Here is a 25,949-nt window from a genome sequence, read left to right as displayed (position 1 = left end):
CTTTGAATGATACAACTGAAAACATTTAACGCCTACCGTCCTTTTTGATAACCCATAATCCATAATTGAACCCTGACCTGGTAACCCATACTTGCAGTATCAATCTAGCACCATATCTCTGGACTTTTCTTAGTGCTGATAGATCTTTTTATAATGCGAAGACCAAAACTGCACACAATATTGCAGATGAGTCCTTATAAGCATATGGTACAAATTAACCATAATTTTCCTTAACCTCAATTGCATCTTTAAAAAATATATTTATAAAAAAATACTTTTTAAAAACCATGATTATATTAAGTTAAAAAGTGTACTAAAAAGTAAAAAATAAGTCTCTCAAACATCACTCGTAAAATAAAAGTGTGGGTGCTTTTTGAATGTTGATTGATGAAAAGCGCCCACACTTTTAATTTTTTTACGAGTGATGTTTGAGAGACTTATTTTTTATTTTTTAGTACACTTTTTAACTTAATATAAGTGTGGTTTTTAAAAAGTCTTTTTTTATATATATATTATTTTCAACTTTTAGTCTTGGGTTTGTTTTAGTATGATTTTGTAATCAGTATTTTAACACTTTCTTTAATACTGTATTTCTATCCATTACTAGCTCCATCTACTGGTGAAATCTTGAACTATTCTTCATATGAAAATTTCATTTCTTAAATAACATGATTAATTGATCAATTAGTGAAACTGATTATTGATTCATGTATTGTCATCGGAAGTCAGTAAGTGTGCAAAATTTCAAGTCACTTGGACAATAGGAAGTGGGTTAAATATCGATTACAAGATTTGTACCAGACCACAAACATCCATCCATTATCCAACCCGCTGAATCCGAACACAGGGTCATGGAGGTCTGCTGGAGCCAATTCCAGCCAACACAGGGCACAAGGCAGGAACCAATCCACCGCAGGACACACACAAAGCACACACTAGGGCCAATTTAGAATCGCCAATCCACCTAACCTGCATGTCTTTGGACTGTGGGAGGAAACTGGTGCACCTGGAGGAAACCCACACAGACACGGGAAGATTATGCAAGCTCTACGCAGGGAGGACCCGGGAAACGAACCCAGGTCCCCAGGTCTCCCAACTCCGAGGCAGCAGCGCTACCCACTGCGCCACTGTGCCCTAGACAACAAACAGGCGAAGTTAATATAAGTGTGGTAATAATTACCCATGAACATTTACCTACATTTCTTGAACTAGAAAAGGATTTTATGTTGCTCATGGATGGCCCAGTACTAGCACAGTTAGATACAAGTAACAAACATGTAGACATGTTTTAACATCCTGTAAGTTGTCTGAGAGCTAGTAAGTGGATAGTGAATTAAGTTAACGCCAAAATTACATATGTGCAACATTGGTTAACTTAAATATAAATCGAAATAAAATCATATTGTAATATGTGAATCACGTTCATTTCTTAATCATTCAATTATCCCTCACTTTCCCCATTACTGAGTCTTGGAAAGCTAGAATATTATACACTGGTAGCGAAGAGTGAAATGGTTCATGTAAAATTGAATTTGCAGTGAAACTCAGAGTTTGAATTCGCAAACAAATAGGCAAAACAAATCGTGTTTCGCTTCCATTGACATTGACACAAGACAAAAGTTGTTTTGTTCTGTCTGGAAACATTTCTACACTTTAATTCCTCTTGTGTCTGTTGTTAAATAAAGATCTCTACTGAAAAAAAACCCCAACAGATTCATTTCCTGTCATGTGTAGACATTTTGTTGAGCCACCACACAAGTTCTGGTTGTATGATCCCAATTTGCCATTTATGATGACAATCTTGGCAACTGCGATCTTAAAGATGTATCAAAGACAAGAAAGGAACTTGAAACTCCATGGCACTGGGAGAGTTTATATTCTCAACTAATTCTACGGTAAGCAAGAAATTGGAAAGAATGTTTGCTATGGTGTAGGATGTAGAGAGGATTTTCCCATGAAGAAAACAGAGTAATGTACACGATAGTGCATTTTTGTTTGTTCTCAGGGACGAGTGCTTAGGAGGCTTTTCAAGGGCTAGGAGAAGGTAGACAATACCACCCTGAGCAGAGAGGGGGCTCTGCCATTAACTTTATTTTTTTTTCTCCCAGAGTTCAGAGGCTTGACAACTGAAGGAGGGGAGCTTCAGTTCCAACTTTCACCCATGCAACGCTGCCCCTTCAGGATCGGTAACATAAAAACCTAGAGACCACCAGAAGTCACTATTCAATGAAAACCTGCAACTGACAATGATGGAGCTTTCACTCCAAAGAATCTTTTTGTGTAATCAGCATCATGAGGGCATTTCTCTTTCTTGTTTATTCATCTTGCATATTAAATGTGGCTACCAGCTGGTGCCCCAACCCTTTTTATCCTGACTGTTTTCATTCTCTAGACATTGTATTGCATGTGAAAAATTAGAAGCATGTCACATTTTTAAAAAGCGTACTGTGCTCCTCTGTGGGAATGTGATGGAGAAACATTGACAGAATTGATTTTACTGGCGTATGAGAGATAACATGCATTACACAGCTGCGAAAAAACACAGGTAAACATGCAAGAGGGAATAAGACTTTAGGGAACCATATTCACTTTTCCAAGCCAAAACAACTCTTTCTAGTGAGTTTTGTGTTATGCAAATTGTAAAATAGTCTGGAAAATTAATTTTAGTATCAGTTACGCAAAACAGTAAATTAATTGAAACTTGCCTGTTTTGCTCATCACTGCACATTAGACAATCACTTGAAATTCAATTAATCATGAAATATTCATTAATTTCAAATTCCTTAAAGAAAAACAATGGAAATTTTGACATTTCAAGGGGAAAAAAGTTAAAATTTACAAAGCCTCAAATTCTACCTGATATGTTCATGTGTTTGACCCAAAGTCATTAATTTAAACAATTCAAGTGAGTCTATTCACTATCCTCTGTTGATTCTTTATAAAGATAATTCTTGTGAGTATAATTAATTAGTTACAAATGAATTATATATATGTAGTTAACAGGCCATTAAATACCCAGATACGAATTACCTTCTGAACAATATACGTATCTGCCTCCAAGTGTTCATTCTGACTGTATATACATTTGTCCCGGAAACATGCTTGTAATCCAAAGCACTCGTATATCAAAAATGAATTTCCCCATAAGAAATAATGGAAATTCAGATAAAATACATAAAAAAATTAACTTGCACTTTACCTTTGAAAATAACCGTGGCTGGTGTGAGGGAGACAAGAGAGAGGAGAGGAGGAGGAGGGTTATTGTGTAGGATGACTTTCACTCTAACTAACAGAATCACTTCTATGGCTAACTGGAATCTTCCTTTTTTTTGCGACTTTAACAAGGAACCTATCCAGTGACAGTTGCTTTTGCCTCCTTTTGAGGATTTCACGGAAATATGACATTGCATTGTCATTAAACAGATTCATTGCTTGCACGCCGACTGAGACTGAGCATGGGAGACAATTACCCACAATCCCACAGCGAGAGAGAGAGAAGAACCATCGGCTTATTTGTGATCACGTGACGCTCGGCAGACAAAGCGTATACGTACTACTCATATTGCAAGACCTCACTCGTTTATCAAGTTAAAATTTATAAAAACATTTTTGCTCATCTTGCAAAACACTCGCGGACCAAGTTACTCACAAACCAAGGTTTTACTGTACCAGCATTGTCTCATATAACACCTCATCCAATTCTACAGTTTACTGAAAGGGAATTAACTGAGAGCAAATCTTTCACAGTAAAATGTAAAGAAATTTCCTATTTAAAAAATATTAATCAGTTAATCACAATGCCCCATTTCATATTACAGTCAAGCCATAGTGCGACATGTCCACCAATTGTGTGTCAACATAGGACCAGTAGGAAAAACCCAAGCACACGTACACTTGAGTGAAGTGGGGAAACAGTTTCCTCACAACTTAATATTACCCATTCCCTTACAATTGGGTGAATTTCTGTACAAATAGTCAGAAAAATACATAGAGAACTCTAGGTGTTCTCAACAAGGCTCAACAGCACCAAACAAGCTATCACCATTTTATACATGATATTCTTGCTAATATAAGAGATTCCCCGTCATTTCAGCTTTTAAATCCCAGCTAAAGACTCACAACTTTAGTCCAGTATACCCTGACTAGAGCTGCCGATTAGCTGTGCATACTGCATTTGTTTGTTAGTCATTTATACAAAATCATAAATTATCGTAACTTTTACAAACCATTACTAACCCTCCTTTATTCTGTTTCTTTTGTCGGTATATGGATGTGGCATTCAGTGCCATTGCTCTACTGTGTATGGAAAAGTGATCTGGAAAAACACAGCACTGGAATCATCGGATAGAAAGATTCTGTCATCAGATTGGACGGCCAGCACAAACTCCACTATGGAAAACCCAGGAGCAGGTACAGGGCTATTTGGCCAAGGTCTCCAGGACAGCAACTTTGTTTTTGACTTCCTCTTTTACAATTTTAATCTCCTCCATTGTTAACCCATTGTCAACTAGCCATATTTCATCAATCAATTAAGGGGCAGATATAAAAAATAAGTTGTATTGTATTATATTTTGTCTTTTTATAATGAACACCATCTCAAAGTATTATAGAGAAGCATGGTCCAAGGCAGGTTTCAGACCAGCTGCTTTGTCATTGAAAACCTAATACTTCAACTTCTAGAAGTATTAGATTTAAGGTTTTGTATTCCACATGATCTGTTTAAAATGTAGACCATTCAGCCCATTGCTTGTCAATATGTATTTTGCTAACTTTTGGAAAATATCATCCATCAAGTTTCCAAGGTTCACAAAGTACGGCTTTAAACCACAGTACTTGGTAATTTATTTCACACATCTATGGTTCTTTGTACGTAGTATTTGTACAAAGCTTAGTCTTAACCTATTATTATCTCTGCCCCTGTATTCTTGCATATAAACATATTTCAAAGTAAGATTTCTTTTAGAATGTGGGTCTTCAATCATGGTTCACTGTGACTGCAGGTTTTCATATCAGTCCTTTTTCTAAATAGGAATCCTTGCTGATAATGAATCTTGGTATTTAATTAAGTGACCTGTCTGGACTTTCATCATTCCATAATTTTATACATTGTAGATTTTTATTTTCTGAGAACATTACCCTTATTTTTTTGTGGACCAAAACAGATGTATACTTCTTTGCTCTTTTTTATTTTCTGTCATCTATTTCAAACATTTCATTAACACAGAAACTTCATGATGCATGTACACAGTGGAAAACAAACCCAACTTAGCTGGGGAATTGGTGGTCCCTTGGTCATTTGCATCTCATTATTAACTAGTGGGTAATTAGGAAAACAGAGAAACAATTACAACCAAAAAAAAAAACCAACCGAAACAAGCAATTGCAGGTTCTGAATTGTAATAAGTGACTTTAACTATGCAAATTAATGCATTTTAATTAAGAACTTTGTTGAAGCAAAAACCTGCAGCCTTCCAGGACCATGAAGGAGGATCCCTGCTTTAGAATAATTCTATTAGGTCTACTCGAAAATTCCTTGAATTATGTCATATAGCTCATACCACATAGTCTGGAAATCAGTCAATTTACTTCTGTGGATTTTTTCTAGCACTGTTAGACCTTGTAATATGGAGACCTGAACTGCACTTCATAGTGTGGACAGGCCTTCAAGAGTACGTTGTACTACTTAAATGTACCAATGAATTATTTGTACTTGACACATCGAGCTGTGTAAACTAATCTAGTAATCCCCTTCTTAATGATTTCTATGTAGTCTGGATGCGTGAAACATCCATTTGGATTACAAACTCCTACATTTCAGTCCCCCTGTTGTGCATTCTGATCTAACATTTTAACTTTCTACTAGCAAGACATATATGTTTAAATTAAATTTCATAACCCGTATATCTACTCAAATCAGAATTCCGTCCAGGTCTACTTGTAGTGATTATTCTTCACTGTAGTGTACCTGTCATTACTCCTGCTTTAATGTCACCAGAAAATTTCACCAGCTTCTTAGTTACATTTTTATCTTAATCACTAGGGGGGCTTTGCCCCCTGCTCGCTTTACTCGCCAAACCCCCCCAGGCCTGCACTACGCACCAGCCACTTCACATCTCTGCTGCTCGCATATGTGGATTTCACTTTCACCAAACAACAAATCTTTTAAATCTCACAGATACACCTCTTCATTGGGAAGAAACACTACTTTTCCCTGATGACGATCTACAAGTCTCCGACTTAAAATTTAAATCCGAACAATATATTCGATCTTTTTTCTCTGTTCCGTTATTTCACTGAGTAATAATTTCCGTTTCTTTGCGCTAATGCGATCTTTACCATCATTTTTTTGAGATTTTCTAATTTTAGTACTTCCATTATCCTTAAGCTGCTCTGCATGTGTATCGCGCCAACGTTTTTGAATTTTTTACGACGTTCTACTTTGTCATCTACTCTTTGTCTTTTATTTCCGGCCCCGGGCGTGGTTAAATCTCTTGGCACAAAGTCTCGTCTCGCGGGACATGAAAGTATCTCTCTGAAAAAGTCTCGTCTCGTCCCAGGCTAAAAAGTCTTGTCTTGTCCCAGGATTATTTTATTATGATAGAAACATTTATAAAATTTTACAAAACCAATGGTACCAACGCAATCCATGAGGATCAATACTTTTAACATCACTTAATTTAGAAAGTGTTACCATCAGACTTTGCTTTCTTTATTTGAGCCAGTGCTGAACTCATCTAGACCCTACTCCTTTAACTCATACTTCTTTAATGTTGATTGCAAGCCTGCCACGTGATACCTTATCTAAAGCTTTCCTGAAAACCAAATAAATTGCATCACATATGCCTCTCTGACATAACGATTTTGTTACTTCAACCTTAGATCATATCATATGAATGAAACACAATCTTCCTGTCTAAACCCATGTAGACTGCTTACTAATAAAGCTGTTCTAGATGTGTGTTGATCTCTTTGATTTCTTTAATGATCGGTTCCGTTAATGTATCAATAACACATGTTACGTTTACTGGCCTACTGTTACTCCGATTGATGTGATCACCTTTTTTTTGTACCAAGACAATATTTATTATCTTCCAGCCCTTAAAAATTCCTTCCCATTATGCAGCAGTTTCTGAAAAGTGCACATCAAGGGTTTATATATACATGTCACACCAAACATCAGGCATGTCTCATGGATCTAGGTTCATTTAAAATTACAGGGAAGGATTTGGATGAGCTGCCACTAACGCAATTTCTGTTTGCTTCAGAGTGGTGGAGAACTATCTAGATAACTGATGATGTCACTTCCTCTTTGAAGAATAGCAGCTCCACCCTTCCACTTATATATAAACCCACAGGATGCAGAAACTCCTCATCAGCCATGACCTAGCTTCAGACCAGAATGGACCTCCAATTGAAGCTTTCTACAGGCAAAGAAGCCAGGATGACCACATCATTTGATGTATACGCTGATTTCTGCCTCTATTTTGTGCTTTTTCAACCTGAACGTTAAACGGGGTCACTACTGGTGCCCAAACTCTTCTGCTGTTTCTCCGGTTTCACTAACTTTTCTGTCAGCAATGTTTTCTTTCAGTTTCAGCCATTTTAATCCTAGTAGAACTTTTCTCTCTCTTCAGATTTAGAAATTGCATAGTACCTCCTGAACTCTGAAGTCTCTATAGCTCTGTAGCAACTGGTGGTTCTTCACATCTGAAAACTTTTACATATTTTGAATTGTGTTAATTAAAGTTCATTATCATTATGTGTGTGCTTACAAACAGTGATTTAATGTCTTTGAACTAAATTCACATTTCCATATTTGGATTGTTTATGATTATACATTTGAGCAGTGTTCAGCCAGAAGGAAAAGGACAAAAATAAAAATTCTCCAATTCCAGAAGAAACCCCTAGCAGTTTAGCTGAGTCACAGCGCAGGTGAGCCCACCCTCTTTTTTAAACCCAATATAACCTTCTACAAAAAGCTGACAAAAAAGTATCAGGAGATCAACATAATCAAATACACACAAAGGTCAACACCAGGACAGCAAAACACAGGTATTAAAACCAGAAACAAAACCCTAAATTGAAGAGCCAAAACATCTGTTACCAAGGAATAAGGAAACAAAGAAAACTGCATGAAGCTGTCAGGAGCAATCCAAAATCATAGATGGCTACCAAATGCCCGGTGATGATCTTTTATCTTGTCATAGCAATGACATCAGAGATCATGCACTTCCAGGTCATCTCCTTAGCAACATCCATCCATCCAGTTTCCAACCCACTATATCCTAACACAGGGTCACGGGGGTCTGCTGGAGCCAATCCCAGCCAACACAGGGCGCGAGGCAGGAACCAATCCTGGGCAGGGCACCAACCCACTGCAGCCTTAGTAACATTATGTCAACCATAAACAAAATGGCAGCACTCATAAAAAGTAAAATAGCACCGAAACAAGACTTAAAATATTTGAACTCATTTCAATTAATATTAAATCAATAACATATTTTCAACAAGCATAATACACATGAAAAATACCAGAAAAACATGTTAATATAGCAAAATGTGTCACAATGAACTTGTCCATAACAGCCTGAATGGATAAGTGAGGATTATTGAGTGTGCCTATACAAATACACTGTGCAGTTTTGGTTTGATTTTAAGCTGCTCACTGATTTTATGAGTCGGCCTGAATTTCAGCTTCATTGGCTGTTGTTTCACTTGCAGTAAGAAAGGGGTCGCAATGTCCGATTTCATCTTATGATTTAATTGTTGTACGGTTGGAAACATTTCTGTCAGCTGCCTTGTAATGTGAGCAGACTCACGAGCTGGTTTTCTGATGTGACCAACATTCATTGTTCAGTGACAGCTATACATTGTACTTTGAGTAGTGCCTCTGTCATGCTCATTTTCACTTTTTTGATTTAAAAAAGCTAACTATCATGTACCATCACAGATACAACTAAATGGCCAATGAGAAAAGTATCTTAGGAAACGTTTACTAGAAAAACCCAAAATAAACAAACACAAGTGTAAATTACATAGATTTTCGTACCTCTAATTCTCTCTGTAAAGTGGACACATCATATTGTCCATGCTTTCCTAACCATCTGTGTGTACAGTTACACCTTTTTTTTCTTTGAACTTTAAGAGCACAGTACAGCAAGAATCAGTAACACATCTCTCTTTTTTTGACATTTTGGCAAGCCTATGGCCATATTGTTTTTGGTTTTCAATGGGTGAGCTTTACTGCGAAATGTCAATGGTTTAAAAGTGTCCATCGGGACCATGTGCACGTATAGTCTGAGCACCAAAGTCGTGGCATGTCAATCAGACTGAACCTGCTCGTGCAGTTTCTGCACATACTGTATATGACTGGGGACCCTATCGTGAAGTGAGAGTAGTCACTTGACCGTGATTTCTAAAAATCGCACAACGTTTGCCCAGCATTAATTGCTGTTGGAGTGAAATATGTTTGGAAAATGAATGAATAATTAACTTAAAATTTAATATTAAGCAAATCAATAAATAAAACAATTTTGACATCAGGACTGAAAATGCAACTAACCTCTTCGCAGTTTTACTCTTCCTCAATGCATATGGCAAAACTTTTGCAGACATTCAGAACAGGATGGTTCATTTTGCCCACCTTCACTATTCCATGTGAAGAAAATGTGTCCCTCGGTACACTTATACCAGTTCCCCTGTAGGAACATGAAGTGATCAAAAACTTTTGTTTGTTTTTCTAACAAGCCTTCCAAGCCGGACTGCCACTTAAAGTTTTTGTTTCTTTGGTCTGAGTAATTCACATGCTTCTGTAACATCTATCTTCTTTTGCTCGAGCTGGTAAATTATGTTTTCCATTTGAATTTGGTCATATTTACCTTCCAAACTGATAAGAAGCCGAGATCTATCTACACTTGTGAGGTACATGGACTGAATTTTCAGTGCCTCAGTTAAAAGAATGATTCCTTGGATTTCCGTGTTATTGCTTCTGAATTTTCCTTCTGCTATTGCTACACTACATTTCTTGATACGTTTGCAGATTTTTTCCTCATATTTGTGTGCTGGCAGTATCAACTTGGAGGTCGATTTTATGTCAGACAGCTTTGAAAGTAATGGTAGATGAGCTTGAATGGTGGTCAGGAATTTCATTCCCGAATCTGGCTCCTTAAGCTTAGACCGGTACGTCTCAGCTATTTCTGGGAAGTTCATCTCAATTTCACTGTCCTCCAAAAACTTTAAAGTGTCTGTTACACTCTTAGCAAATACCTTCCTTTTCACCTGCTCGATTTCAAGCAGAGTTTGCTTCACCAGTGAAGCATAGCGTACACTTCTTCGAATGGGAGTATTACACTTGGGGCAACTTTTTAGTTTGATCACACCAGAGGGTTCCGGTGAAAACATCCAACTATCAAACCCAGTCACCTCAAAGATGTGCTTACAGTTCATCAGTTGAACGAACCTAGCATCCGGATGAGCTTCTTGACCAAAAAATAATTCCTGGACTTCTTCCGCATTGCAAATACGACACTTTCTTGGACAAGGCTCCCCACACATGCCAATGCATGCATGTTTACATTTGAGTTTTCTATAGCATGGGTATTGGCAAGGCTCTCTATCACATGGTTCATAACACAGCTTGGTGCATTTGTGATGTGAGCAACGCCAACCGCAAGGCTTGGTGCATGGAATACATGCCTGACAACACTTCTTTTCGCATTTTCCATGAAAGCACTTGTTTTCACAGAGCTTCAGACATGGAATGCAATCTTCTCCACACTGTTTTTCACATGGGTGGGAGCAAAGTAGCAGCTTCTCGCATTGGATGGAGCAAGGGGGGTGGGATGTTCCCTTGGAACATTTGCTGCAATTACCAGTGCACTGGTGTCCACAATTCAGAAGGGTCTCACATGGTGTTAAACATGAAATGGAGATCTTTTTACATTGTATGTCCTCTTTCTGAAAACACACCACCGACTTTTCATGACCGCACCCTAGATCAACTGTGACATTTTTTGGACATCTGTATGTGCACGTTTCTCCACATGGGCGACAACAATGATGACCACATTCTAAAGTTTTGGTGCATGGCGCAGTGCAAATAAATTTTTCAGCTGGGACTGAACAAGGCACATTTTGCAAGTGACCACATTTTGGTATTGTTTTACTGACCAATACTTGACACCCTCCACATTTATCAAAGCACTTCTTTGTACATTTGTGGCCATCGGTGCAGAGTATTCTCTGGCAGGGCTTGACACATATGAAATTAGAGTGGTCAGAATCATAAGGGTGGCACAACCGTGTGCAAACATGGCCACACTTGAGTCGAAACTCACAAGGCAGCATGCACCCACCTTCTGGCACCTTCTTGAAGTCCTCAGCGTCAGATGCAAAAGTGACATTATTTGGATGATTCTCACATTGAAGGACTAAAAATTTCCCAATCTGATCATTCATGGAGACCACGTTTACAATGTTGCTCCAAAGAGGAACCTTGGACAACATTTTAAAATTCCCAATACAGAACAAACCCTTCCTGGCTCTAGACAAAGCAACACAAATTCGGTTTGGTATCTGCAAAAAACCAACTCGCCCTTCCAGATTACTACGGACCAAGGAAAGAATTATAATATCGTTCTCCTCACCCTGGTACTTGTCAACAACCCGGATTTTGATATCATTGAAGAAATCACTTTTCATAATCTTCCTCAAGTAATGGAATTGTCCTGTGTATGTGGTAAGCACCGTAATTCTTGATGGTAAATATCCCTGATTTATAAAGTACTTGCAAAGGGATTTAACAAAGGTGGCTTCGTGAACGTTCTGGTGACTTCGGCCTTCATGAATTGTCTCTTCGAGGTGTTCATGCTCCACAAAAAACAGATTTGAATTAACCCCCTGGAGAATAAAATAAACACACATATATATTAGTTATGCAAATATAGAGGAACAGATCATTTTCTGTCATATTAAAGAGAAAGCCATTAGAGTATTATAGCATTTAAAGTGTGACAGGCGCCCACAGCCATTACCCGGGTGTGATGCCAGATGAATGGAAGGAAGAGGGGAGAGAGCATCCACAAGGCACTACGTTCCCCAGGATGCTAGATGGCAGTCCTTCTGTGTGGCTCTGGCACCACAGATTATAGCAGGGCATGCTGGGAGTTGGAGTTTGGTACAGCCCTGTTGGGTTCCATGGGCACCGCCAAGGGGAGCTGCAGAGCCCCACATTGGGCTTCCACCACACCTGGCAGTGATTCAAGGTAATGTTGATGAGCCACCTGCTGCACTCCCAGGAGATACATAAATGGAGCCGCTTCACTCCATTCGGAGAGCCAGAGTCAGGTGGAAAAGGACAAAGCTTACCAGGAGGAGTGGAGGCAGACTGAGAAGAAAAGAGAAAAGAAGAGAAGGAAAGAGAAAAGAAGAGAACTGCATTTTTGTTCCGGGTACTGTGCTTTGGAACTGTGCTGTGAAGGTGGGAAACGAGGGAAAGCGTTTCCCACAAGGACAAATAAAAGCGTGTGTGTTGAACTTGTGTCCTGCGTCTGTCTGTGTCGGGTTTGGGCGACAGGAAGGAAAAGGACAAAAATGTCCACTGGTGGCTATAAAAGGTATAAATAAATATAAATGTTTTTGGATTTGTCAAAAACAAACTGTTTCCTGGAGTGTAAGTAAAATCTCAGAATCCAAAAATTACAAAATGTCTTTTAAAAAAAAAATTCTCTTCTCCAAGACTCTTCTTGAACAAATGTGTTTATGTATTGTCCTAAATACTGAAAACATCGATTATTTAGAATATAAGGTCACCGTTCCTCTTGAATGTTGTAAAAGGCAAGTAATGGAGGTTGGTGGCATGAAGGGCATCTCTGTGCAAAAATGTATGCTCCGATATCTTTAAAATTTGGGGCTGGGGGGAGACGGGCAACAGGTGAACACAGAAAATCACTTTGAAACAAGTGGATGTACTTAAAAGAAAAATCTAATTTATCACACCAGCACAAAATTTGCACACCCAGAAATATAAGAATTGTGAGTTGTGGATGGTTACTTGCTCAGTTGCATAGTGCAGCAGATTTAGGACTCTTTAATTTTTTCACACTTTCTTATATTGCAGCCGTATACTAAATTCATTTAAATTAATTTTTCCCCACCTCAAGCAACACAGTACTCCATGATGACAAAGAATTTTAGAAATCTTTGTGAATGTATTAAAAATAAAAAACTGAAAAATCACACTGACACAAGTATTCAGACCCTTTGCTATGACGCTGGAAATTTGGCTCAAGTGCATCCCATTCTATTGATCATCATTTAGATGTTTCTCCACCTTGTTTTGGAGTCCACTCGAGGTCAATTCAATTGATTGGATATGATAATTGGATACTAACCCTCACCTATTCTGTTTCTCTTTTCGGTACTCAAATGTGGCACTTGCTGCCACGGCCCACCTGCCAAGTTGTTTTGCCTGCCTAAGGTAAAGTCATCCCTGATGGAGGATTGCAGGAATCGTGGGAAAGAGGGGTCCTTTCATCGGACTGGCTGGCCCAGCGCTCACTCAGCTGTGGAATGGCCAAATGGGGGAGGCAGCTTGATGGCTGAGGTCTTCAGGACTCTAAACAAATCCAAATCATATTATGGAATATCATCTACTGTGAAATTCTGCTCCATACTTGTACATTTTTTATTTTTTATACTGTATTAAGAATTTGTTCTATTCTGTGTATTGTATTGTATTATATTGTACTGACCCCCTTCTTTTTGACACCCACTGCACGCCCAACCTACCTGGTAAGGGGTCTCTCTTTGAACTGTCTTTCCTAAGGTTTCGACCATTTTTTCCTACAAGGGTTTTTTTGGGAGTTTTTCCTTGTCTTATTAGAGAGTCAAGGCTGGGGGGCTGTCAAGAGGCAGGGCCTGTTAAAGCCCATTGCAGCACTTCTTGTGTGATTTTGGGCTATACAAAAATAAATTGTATTGTATTGTATAAGGAAAGGCACATCTGTCTACAGAAGGTTGCATAGTAGTCAATGTATGTCTGAGTAAAAAACAAGTCTCAAGGTCAAAGGAATTTCTTACAGAGCTTAGAGACAGGATTGTGTCAAGGCACAGATCTGGGGAAGCCTACGAAACATTTCTGTAACACTGAAGGTTCCCAAGAGCACAGTTGCCTTCATAATTTTTAAATGGAAGATGTTTCTAATAAGCACAGCTCTTGCTAGATCTAGCTGCCCAGGGGGGAATGGTCTTAGTAAGAGAGGTGATCATGAACCCGATGGCCATTCTCATTTAGCTCCAGGGAAGCGGTGCACAGATGGGAGAAACTTCCAGAAGGTTAGGCATTACTAGAACACTCCACTAATCTGGGATTAATGGTAGACACCACATGGAAGCCCGCTTGGAGTTTGCAAAAAAGTACCTAAAACACTTGCAGACTGTGAGAAACAAGATTCTCAGGTCTGATGAAGCCAAGATTAGCATCACGTATGGAGGAAGACAGGCACCTGCTTAATACCATTCCAACGGTGAAACAAGGTGGTGGAGGCATCAAGATGTGGGATTATTTTTCATTGGAAGACTGAGAGACTCATCACTGTAGAGGGAATGCTGAACAGAGCAAAGTACAGAGATATCCTTAATGAAAGTCTGCTCTAGAGCCTTCTGGACCTCACACAGCATGTCACTTATGCACATTGGAGGATCACCTTCTGGGCTCATCCAAGGTATGTAATACCACCCGAGAAGAGAGGGAGGCATTGTAACTATGTCATCTCCTTTTCTTTCCACAATGCAGAAAAGATGTCCAGTGAGGGCAATTGACCATGCCCCTTCTGATCCAAGCCCAGTACAGCCTGGGCATCTCTGGAATGTGGCATCTCATTTCGGACTGAGCAAACCACAGGATGGAGTTTCTACAAAGTTAGATCCATTCTAGAAGAGCCATCAAATACTTTAAGCCACAAGAGCTACCAGTTGTTTATTTTGTTTATTTTGATGCTCCATCGGGCGCTTACTTTGTTTGAACCCGGCAACAGATTAAAAGGGAGAACTCAGTTGGTGCCCCAAAATTTCATCTGTCGACTCTGTTCTTCCCGCACCCAATGACAAAGGCCAAAGGTTCACTTTCCACCAGGATAATGACCCTAAGCACAAAGTAAAGACAACACAGCAGTGGCTTCGTGACAACTCTGGAATGTTCATGAGTTGCCCAGACACAACCCAGACTTGAACCAAATTGACCATCACTGGGGTGACCTGAAAATAACTGTCTGCTTATGGTCTGGTCAGCCTTGACAAAGATTGAAGGGATCTGCAGAGAAGAATGGCAGAAAATCCCCAAATCCAGGCATGTGAAGCTTGTTGCACCAAATCCAAGAACATTGCAGATTGGAACTGCTGCCAAGCATGCATCAACTAAGCACTGAAAAAAGGGTCTGACTACTTGTATCAATGTGATTTTTCATTTGTTTTTATTTTTAATAAATTAACAAAAAAAAATAAAATCCTGTTTTTGCTTTGTTAATTGGGGACAACGAGTGTTCATTGATATAGAGAATAAATGAATTTAAATGATTTTACCTCAAGGCTGAAATATAGAAAAATATGAAAAAAAGTGAAGGGGTCTAAATGCTTTCTGAATCCATTGTAATATCTTACAAGAGGCAAGGGCACTATTAGCAAAATAGGAAACCTCCACTAGACAGACACTTCTACACTGGCAGTAAGAGAGCAATAAGGCATTCCACTGTAAGAAGGCAGGGGTCACTAGGCAGCACTGTTCTCCATATTGTCCATTTTGTATTATCTTTTCCTTGTTTTGGACTAATTTGCTTCTGTTTCTGGATTCTGATTTCTAGTATACACAGGAGAATTTGTTAGCTTGCTTGTTTGGCAAACCCTTTTTGCCTCATTTTTGCCTTTCTGTTCTTCTTTTGTAAATTTCTAAAAAGAAAATCATTTATACATAAAGATTCTTTGTTGTACTTGTCTCACAAGCCAGAGGTTTTCAAAGATTTTCTTTCACTAAAGGGGCACTTTTGTATAGTTTTTGAGTCCTTTAATGTCTTTTTGGGCCAATGCAGGCCGAAGCCTGTGTATAGAGCTTGGCGTCTCACTGCCTTGGGAAATGCTTATCTTTAGGAAGGCCAGTGAAGGTTCTGGCCTGGTCTGGGGGTCTTTTAGAGGCATAACACCCAATTGGGTGTGTGCTGCTTCTCATGACAATGTAGATGAGGATTCTACTGTTGAGGAAAACCCAGAATGACAGCACAGTTTCTATTATTCTCCTTATTTTTGCACTCCATTTTTGCAAATGCCTCTTTTGTGTGGTGTCTCAATACACATACCATTTTGTTGCAGCGGGCCTCCATACCATTATTGTGAGTATAGCAGTTGTTAGTACTTCATTACATGTTACAGTAAATATAACACCAACTCTGTCATCCTGCTTGTCTGTACGCTGCTTGTAGCCACTGCAGTGCCTGTACAACTTCACCTCAAAGGCAGAGAGAGGAGTGATGACCTGTTACACCCAGCCAGCGCCACAAATAAATTGGTAGTACAGATCAGGAGGAACAGGAACATGGAAAGCAAAATTGATAATCATCCAAAAGAGTAAATCATAAAGGCCACATGTCAAAATATGTAAAGGCAAGCAACTTACTTTATGAAGTCAAAATTCAAACGCAGGAAAAACATGAGTAGAGCTTAAAGGCTTCATCCATAGGATATTATCATTTATAGGAAGGCTTTTGGCATGCATTGCTAGAATACAGGTCATAGCCACAACATTTTTAATTATCTTTGTCCTGCATAATTTCCATTGCCAGCCTACCCATCTAGAAGATTCACAGGCAGAGCCACAGACCACTGTCTGACACAAGTCATATGGTTGACCACAACAGATTTTAGGAAATGTCTGGATGCAATGCAGGAAAAGCTTAGCTATTCCGTCTACTGTAGGCAATCACTTGTTCATAAATTTTTTCTTATTTTGCCAGTTTCTGGTAGAAAAGAAATCAGTGTGCACAACTTTGCTCTCAATCCATCATAATCACCAATTACACACACTCATTTTAGTTTGCATATTGCATAATGAGCATTTTGAAGCAAGTTACGGCCTTTGAAAAATAAAACCTCCTCATAACCTGAATATGGTCTGACTGCCATAACAGTTGTGGTTACCCTCTAAACTTATTAACATGCCCAACTTCAGCAACTGTTTAAATGTTCTCATTTTTGTAAATCCACAGAACACAGTGGGTTTTGTGTGAATTAGTAAGATCTAACCAGCCAGCTAAGAGCAACTTTTAGTTTTGTCCATCATTCTGTTCATCTAAAAGGAAATGTGAATCCATGGCCAACACTGTGTGCAAGGTTTTTCATATTATTAATTTATGACTGTCAAGATTTTTAAAAGGTGGGTCAAAATCTATATGTTTTCCTTCTATAAAAAAGAAGTAAGAAAAAGTGCACATTTCTTAATTTAAGAGCTTAAGACAATTATTCTTACGAGACTGACCTTGATTTTGTCATACAGATTGACTGATTGGTGATCTCCAACTTGTCATAAATATGTGGAGTTAAGAGTTTGGCAATTTCTGGACGCATCCGATGCTGTAGAAATGCAAAAAAGAGAAACATATTTCACACTTATACCCTGCTTGAAATATAATATTTTGAAAACATCATTGACTTGCAATAAATTAATGTAAACACATTGCACCACAGGTTAATTAATAAATTGAAGTGTCAGTGAATGCACTGTTGTACAGCCTTTACTTTTTAGGCAAAATCCATCTTACTCACTTCAGATGTTCTAATCTGGAATTCATTTAAAGCAGGAGTCAGCAAGTGTTTTTAAGTAAAGGCTACTCACCAAATTTAATAGACTGCTAGGAACCAGATAGTTGATGACTTCACAAGTGGTCTTTTTGTATTTAATACACTGTGGTTGTCCATGTACCGTGTTTCCCCGAAAATAAGACAGGGTCTTATATTAATTTTTTCTCCAAAAGACAGGGGATGACTTGTTTTTCCATGAACAAAAATCTATCTCTCTATTATAAAAAAAATCTTGAAAGGCTTGGAAGGAGATGATACGTGATTTTCTCGGAGACACTTTACTGACCCGCAAAACAAGGCAGTGAGACAAAAGGACAGCTGCTACACAGGCTTTTAAATGATCGACAAACAGCACGATAGCAGTAAGACAGTGGCTGATTTGACTGCGTCTCCTTAGCGTGCGTTCAGCCCCCCCTTCACAACGCAAGCAGCAGAGATGTGAAGTGCCTGGCACGCAGCGCACCCCGGGGGGTGGGCGAGTGAAGCGATCCGAGTGCACAACCCCTAGTATTCTGGAACAAAAATCTACATTTGTTCAAATACAGTCATGTCATCATCTTCTGGAACATCATCATAACTCTCCAAACCACAAATTCCATTATGAATTTCTTGCGACTCCATTTCCTTTAGATCAATTAGATCGAAAACGATCTCTGTCCATCCATGTAGGCTGCTCGTAGTGCATTCGGATATCCAACTTCTTTTCTTTGCAGAAAGCAGTAAGATTTTTGCCCTGGGACTCCTCCACAATTCCTTTCTTGTACTCGACAGAATAGCTTTCTTTCTACACTCATCTTGTCGGGGGGTCAAAATACCAGTAATATTTCCTGTTCATCTGTGTACATACGATAGCGGTAGACGTTTATCGCTCATCCAAAGTCGCCTGTGCGGGATCGTAACTAAGGCTTATTTTCGGAGTAGGGCTTATACTGTATTACAAGCATCCTGAAAAATCATGCTAGGGTTATTTTCTGGGTAGGGCTTATTTTCAGGGAAACACGGTAGTTCCCATTTGTTATAGTTTAAGCAATAAAGTATAAAGGGGAATAAGGTTACCGTAGGACAGAGGTGGAGTGTTGTTTACTGTATATATACTGTAGATTACTGTAACGCACTCCTCTCAGGACTACCCAAAAAAGACATCAATCGTTTGCAACTAGTGCAGAATGCAGCTGCTAGAATCCTTACCAGGAAAAGAAAATCCAAACACATTTCTCCAGTTTTGATGTCACTACACTGGTTACCTGTGTCATTCAGAATTGACTTTAAAATTCTGCTTATGGTTTATAAAGCCTTAAATAATCTCGCCCCGGCTTATATATCGGAATGTCTGACACCTTATATTCCAAATCGTAACCTCAGATCCTCAACTGAGTGTCTCCTTAGAATTCCAAGAGCAAAACATAAAAGAAGTGGTGAGGCCGGCCTTCTGCTGTTATGCACCTAAAATCTGGAATAGCCTGCCAGTAGGAATTCGCCAGGCTAATACAGTGGAGCACTTTAAAAAACTACTGAAAACACATTATTTTAACATGGCCCTTCTCATAACTTCACTGTAATTTAATCCTGATACTCTGTATATCTAATTCATTATAATAACTATTCATTCAAAATCTGTACTAACCCCTACTCTCTCTTCTGTTTCCTTTTCCGGGTGTCCTGTTGGTGGTGGCGTGCGCCACCACCATCTACCCAAAACACCATGATGGTTCAACAATGATGGATGATTAAAAGCCAGAAATCTGTATGACCATCAGCATCAAGTGACTCCGTGAAAAACCCGAACTACAAAGAGGACTATTTCATTTATGTTAGGTAGAATGCCCAAAGGGGACTGGGCGGTCTCGTGGCCTGGAACCCCTACAGATTTTATTTTTTTCTCCAGCCTTCTGGAGTTTTTTTTTGTTTTTTCTGTCCACCCTGGCCATCGGACCTTACTCCTTTCTATGTTAATTAATGTTGTCTTATTTTAATTTCTTATTTTGTCTTTTATTTTTCTTCTCTCCATTATGTAAAGCACTTTGAGCTACTTTTTGTATGAAAATGTGCTATATAAATAAATGTTGTTGTTGTTAAGATTAAAATTTTTTATAATTGTTTGAAAATTGCAATTTACGATATCTAAAAGAAGAAGGCACCATTTTGAAAAGAAGCCATTGTAACTCCCCAGAGTTTTAGCGATGATATATATATATATTCATTTAATATGTTTTGTTATGCATCTTTTTCAACCTCCAGCTTCAGCGATATTTTTCAAATGATAAAAACGTCTTGTTCTGGCCAACTGTGATGGGGAAGAGGAGAATTGACTAGAGTGGGCCAGTTTACAGCTTGACTACCTGCATATCCTTTTGTTCTTGTTTGTCTGAAACGTCACTTGTGCATCCTTTGAAACTGGAGAAAGTGCTGACAAACCTGAACTGGAAGTAGGGTTGTTTGCTTCCCGGGTCCTCCCTGTGTGGAGTTTGCATGTTCTCCCCGTGTCTGCGTGGGTTTCCTCCAGGCGCTCTGGTTTCCTCCCACAGTCCAAAGACATGTAGGTTAGGTGGACTGGCGATTCTAAATTGGCCCTAGTGTGTGCTTGGTGTGTGGGTGTGTTTGTGTGTGGTCCTGCGGTGGGATGGCACCCTGCCCGGGATTGGTTCCTGCCTTGTGCCCTGTGTTGGCTGGGATTGGCTCCAGCAGACCCCCGTGACCTTGTGTTCGGATTCAGCGGGTGGTAAGTCTGGGATATTTGAAGCATTCTGACAAAGGCTACATATTAATAATACAAAAGGGGAAAGTAGAGCAATATATTACTCTACCAAGACAAAACAGTATGTATTAAGTTTAATTCCTTGATGCCTACAGAGCAGTCAGTGGGTCAGCACCTTTATATATGGAGACACTAGTGAGGTCCAGTCCTTTTCTTCAGCTCTGCTGATGTATGGTATCTGGTGATGCCACCAATGCCTGGTATCGAAACTCTATCAAACTTTTCATGTGTATCTCCTGGCTGGTGGAATAAGCTGCCCACCTCCATTCAACATTCTAATTCCCTTAATGTGCTTAAGAAGCGTTTTGAGCACTTTCTTGTTTGGCAAATTTCTGTCTAACTGGTATTAGCTGTTAGTTTTTTGTAATCAAGAAATTGCAATAACCTTGTGTTTGGTTCTGTGCTTTTCATTTGTGATGATCAATTTTGTACCCTTGTCCTGTAGCAATTGTTCCTAAACAGCCCTCCATACTGCTATTACTCATTTATGTTGATGTCTTTTGTAAGTCACTTTGGATAAAAGCATCTGCTGAGTAAACAGATGTAAAAGTAAATATGTAGGATCTCTCCCTATTTTATATATGGAGTCAAAAAAAAGATATTCCAAGTTTTAAAATAATTCAGACTACTTCTTTTTGCACATAAATTGTATTCCAGTCATTAAAGTATGTGGCAAGTAAACTGAAACTTGAAGCAGCGACATTCAGCATGAGCAGACATCCTAATTCACTGGGCAGGAGCACTGAAAGGAGCGGTCAAGAGGTTTCCCCCACTTTAAGAAGAAGCTAATGTATTTCTGGAAATGCCTTCATAAAGTAAATTTTCATAATCTAATTACAAATAATTTGTATGTTTAATTACAAATAATTTACATATTCAAGCACTCTCTGGTCCCACGAATGTCTCCCTTTTTTTTTCAAGTGACACTGAACTACAAGGAAAGTGACAGAATTAGTTTAATGATAACATCAGTCATCAAAACAAACCCTAATAAGGCATAGGGCTTCATTACATAATGTTGTGCTAAAAAAAGTGCTTTTCCTTGACTTTATCACTTTTAGTTTCAAAATCAAAGTAAATGACAACTAGGGTTTTTTTTTGGGCTTCTCCTGATCCACATTTGGATCTGTGAGGACTGTGATAATGTGGAGAAGACATAAGCAACACGTGTCAAGGTGAGTGAACTACGGCACGCGAACGCGCAAGTACACCATCACCGCAGTCTGCAGATCACCTCTGCCCCATTTGGCAGACTGCAGCAAGGACAGCATCTGGACACTTTGGCATCAGCCATGGAAATAAACTGATACTGGGATAGTGCATCACCAATCTTCAGCTCTGCCTTCAAAAATCCTGCCTCACCCCAATTGGGCAGACATAGACAAGTGTACATGGAATGCCAGCGTAGATGATCAGGTGTTAGTACCAGCAGCACACATTTGATTCTTCATATACGTGAGCTTTTGTAACATTGTTGTTCTTAAAGTGGGGGAAACTTTTAATCTAGTTAATTGACTGAATAAAATTGTGCATATCTGCATAGCACTTTGTATTGCAGTTAATTAATATGTGTCCAGCATAGTATATTAGAGTTAACATAGTTATTTGTGGTTGAAAATGTAGTGTAGTAAAAGTGGAAAATAAACAGAAAATTTTGTACTTAAGCAAAGTAGAAATATTGACAAACATAGTCAATTATAATAACAAAGCATCTCTACTTCGTTACAATACAATTCTGATTTTGATTCACAAGAGGGAGTGAAGCGCTGTGATGTGACCAAATGTGACCAGAAACAACCTTTTGGAAGTCCTTATGTAGATGAGAATTTTACGTACCACATTTCCAATTTTTTTCATATGTTATATATCATCCATCCATCCATCATCCAACCCGCTATATCCTAACTACAGGGTCACGGGGGTCTGCTGGAGCAATCCCAGCCAGCAGAGGGTGCAAGGCAGGAAAAAATCCCGCGGGCAGGGCGCCACCCCACCGCAGGACACACACACACATCAAGCACACACTAGGACAATTTAGGATCACCAATGCACCTAACCTCATGTCTTTGGACTGTGGGAGGAAACCCACGCAGACACGGGGGAGAACATGCAAACCTCACGCAGGGAGGACCCGGGAAGCGAACCGTGTCACCTAACCTGCGAGGCAGCAACACTACCCACTACGCCACCGTGCCACTCATTGTATATCATCTATTTGAATGCTTTTAAATTGGATTACTTGCAAGTGACACTTAATTCTAAAGGGGAGCAGCTACTTCAGTGTCACGTTCAATTGCAAGCTGTGAATAAGCCTCCTGAGTAGATAAAACATTAGAAGGGGATAGCCATGTAAATTCTCAGCTACTTGCAATTTAAAATGATATGCACAATTAGTACCTGCATTTTTACGATTATCTCTGATCACATTTATCTTATTGATAATCAATTGGTTATAATATATGCCAGATACAAATGTATCAGCAGTCGAAAGAAATTTTACCACTGAAAAACACATGTACTTAATAAATAGAGAACAGATTAATATTTACATTTTCATGGCATAATTTGTGATATGAAAAAGCAATAAGCAACATGTACCAACAAAAAAAGTGTAGCAACACTTGTCCAATAGGATTCTTACCTGGTAGTTCAAGCGAACATAAGGAATGCCCATTCTTATAAGTCTTTCAAATAAGGAAACCTCCAGGTTGAAATTTTTAGCTAGTTCATACACAGTGGCACTTGGACGCAGCTGGAATGCAAAGCAAAAGTTTGTAAATTTAACCTGGATATCAGAGAGTCACCTAGGATCTACATGGTAATAAGCATACTGAGGCCTTAAGAAGGTTACTTCAAGTTCAGATAGATAGATAGATATAGATAGATAGATAGATAGATAGATAGATAGATAGATAGATAGATAGATAGATGATAGATAGATAGATAGATAGATAGATAGATAGATAGATAGATAGATAGATAGATAGATACTTTATTAATCCCAAGGGGAAATTCACAAATTCAAGTTTACTGTAATGTGTATATTCAGTAGTACAACTACATTCTTACTTGCACGTTTACTCAGACAATAATACAAAACTGACAAAGACAAGCAAACACACAAAACAATGTATACATAGCAATTACAATTACAGGTCGGCAAAGGCAATTCATGGGTTTGTCGTCAATAATTTAATTGAAATTATTTTAAGAGTTTTGCGGCCTGTTGTGGAAAACTTTAGATGATGCTGTAGCAGCGCTACTTAAATGGACTGCAACTCCGTCATCTGCATTTGCAAAACTGGACAGAGTTGTGTTTATCATGCTTACTATTTTGCTGGATTTCTTTTGCATCTGTAACATTATTAATTTCTTTAATTAGATACTATAAATATACAGTACACAAATTAATTATAATTACAATTTTATAAAAAGCTGTAGTTCTCTACAGAATTGTTGATCTAAACACTTGATCTGGGATGCAGTGATTGTTCTTTCTCATTTCTGCATCTTATTTAGTGCAATAAACTTAGAATATAGAGTAATCATGGACCCAAAAGGTATTTTGGGGATTTTCGCATTTGCAGGGTCATGCACCCCTAACCCCTATGAATTGCAAGGATTACTGTACATAAAATATATTTTTTCTAGCATTTATATATTTTTTTGTACACATCTTATATATTGTATATATTGTGGCAGAGAGAGGGACCATACCTCCCCTGGGCCATGAAAGGGCAGCCTCCCTGGTCTGTGGGGGTCACGAGATCAGAGCATAAAAGCTCAACCCTGTTGGGGTCTGTGGCCACCGCCAGGGGGCGCCTGGAGGATCAGGGAGCCTTGGAATGCAGCACTTCCAGTGTGCTGCCAGAGGAGGTTCCAGATATACTCGGAGTGCTTCCAGGTGCTCATGCAGCACTTACACCACACCAGGAAATGCCACCGGAAGATCGTCACGGAGCACCTGGAGCACATCCGGGGCATTATAAAAGGGGCCGCCTCACCCTGTTGGGCAAGCCGGATTTGGAAGGAAGAACATGGAGCTTGGGAGGAGAGGAGTAGAGGCGGCAGAAGTACTGGGAGAGTGGAGGAAAGAAGGGACTGAGTTTGGTTGGAAGGACATTGTGAGGTGCTGTGTGCTGAAGAACAAAAATAAAAGTGTGTGTTCTGGACATCTGGTGTAGTCGTGTCTGTCTGTGTACAGGGACTGGCTTATCACTATATATATATATATATATATATATATATATATATATATATTGTGATGGACGACCGGCTATGGACTCCGGTCGCCACCCCCAAGCCGCTAGGAGGAGCCCTCCAGACAGCATATTCGTGCCCCGAGTTCCAGCAGGGCCTCATGGACTTTGTAGTGTTGTGACACAGCCCTGCTGGATACCTTGGGGGCCGCCAGGAGTCACTGTAGGGGGGCTAGTGGGCTCTTGCATGCCCTATAAGCCGGGAGTGCGTCACAGTCACGTGACTGGAGGAAGCGACGTGCTCCCGGGATGAAAAGGACTGTTTACCCTGACCCGGAAGGGATAAGGACTTGGGGGTTTGGCCAGGAACCACTTCCGGGTCAGGGGCTATAAAAGGACTCTGGTGAGCCCAGACATTTGAGCTGAGCTGGGAGGAAGGGTGGCGAAATGTCTGGGGAGAGTGAGGATTATTGTTTATTGATTATTTGTTATTATTATTGAAGTATTGTGGAGTGAGAGGGTGCTTTGTGCACTTATTTATATTAATAAATATTATATTTGGACTTTTAACTGACCTGGTGTCTGACGTCTAGTCTGAGGTTCAAGGGTCACGGGAGACCTATATATATATGTGTGTATATATATGTATATATGTATGTATTCTGTGCATATACTGTATATATATATATAAAACACATACACATACATATACAGTTTACAGTATTATATGTATGACACGCACACATGCATAGAGGACATCTTCAAGGCTTAAAAATCATAAGTAATACCACCCTAGGTAAAGGGGAGAATCTCTCATTAGGTCATTGAGATGACATGTGACCCAGCTTTTGCTTCCTCCACCAAGCCCCACCCCTTCCAGGTCGGCAATAAAAATCTCAAAAACTACAGAAAGTCGGCATTCATTTGAGGACCATAACTAGAAGTGGACTGATCAGTTCCTCACTCTTGTTTTCTTCTGTCTCGATGAATAACAAACTCCTTTTGCACTCTTGAATGATATTTACTTTGCTTCTTTTCCCATCTAAAATGAAACAGGGCCACAGCCTGCCTCACGTCTTTTGCCTGTTTGACTTTATATATATACGTTAGGAACATCCCACAGCAACTGGCAGCACCAGTAAAGATTTAGT

The 25,949-nt window shown here is 39.3% G+C and overlaps 1 protein-coding gene across 1 annotated transcript in view; it reads right to left on the bottom strand.

Moving 5' to 3' along the window:
• Positions 1–604: 604 nt before the first annotated feature.
• LOC114653219 (NFX1-type zinc finger-containing protein 1-like) overlaps positions 605–25,949 on the bottom strand; it is a 126,995-nt gene continuing 101,650 nt past the window's right edge. Inside the window, 4 exon segments of the mRNA XM_051929226.1 lie at positions 605–11,898; positions 17,522–17,556; positions 17,559–17,616; positions 23,241–23,351. Coding sequence (XP_051785186.1) covers positions 9,769–11,898; positions 17,522–17,556; positions 17,559–17,616; positions 23,241–23,351 — 2,334 coding nt within the window. The 3' untranslated portion in view covers positions 605–9,768.

Source organism: Erpetoichthys calabaricus, chromosome 6 (genome assembly GCF_900747795.2).
Source record: "Erpetoichthys calabaricus chromosome 6, fErpCal1.3, whole genome shotgun sequence".
In the NCBI taxonomy this organism is placed as follows: Eukaryota; Metazoa; Chordata; class Cladistia; order Polypteriformes; family Polypteridae; genus Erpetoichthys; species Erpetoichthys calabaricus.
The sequence above is the reverse complement of the archived record's forward strand: the minus strand, read 5'-3'. Positions and strand labels throughout refer to the sequence as shown.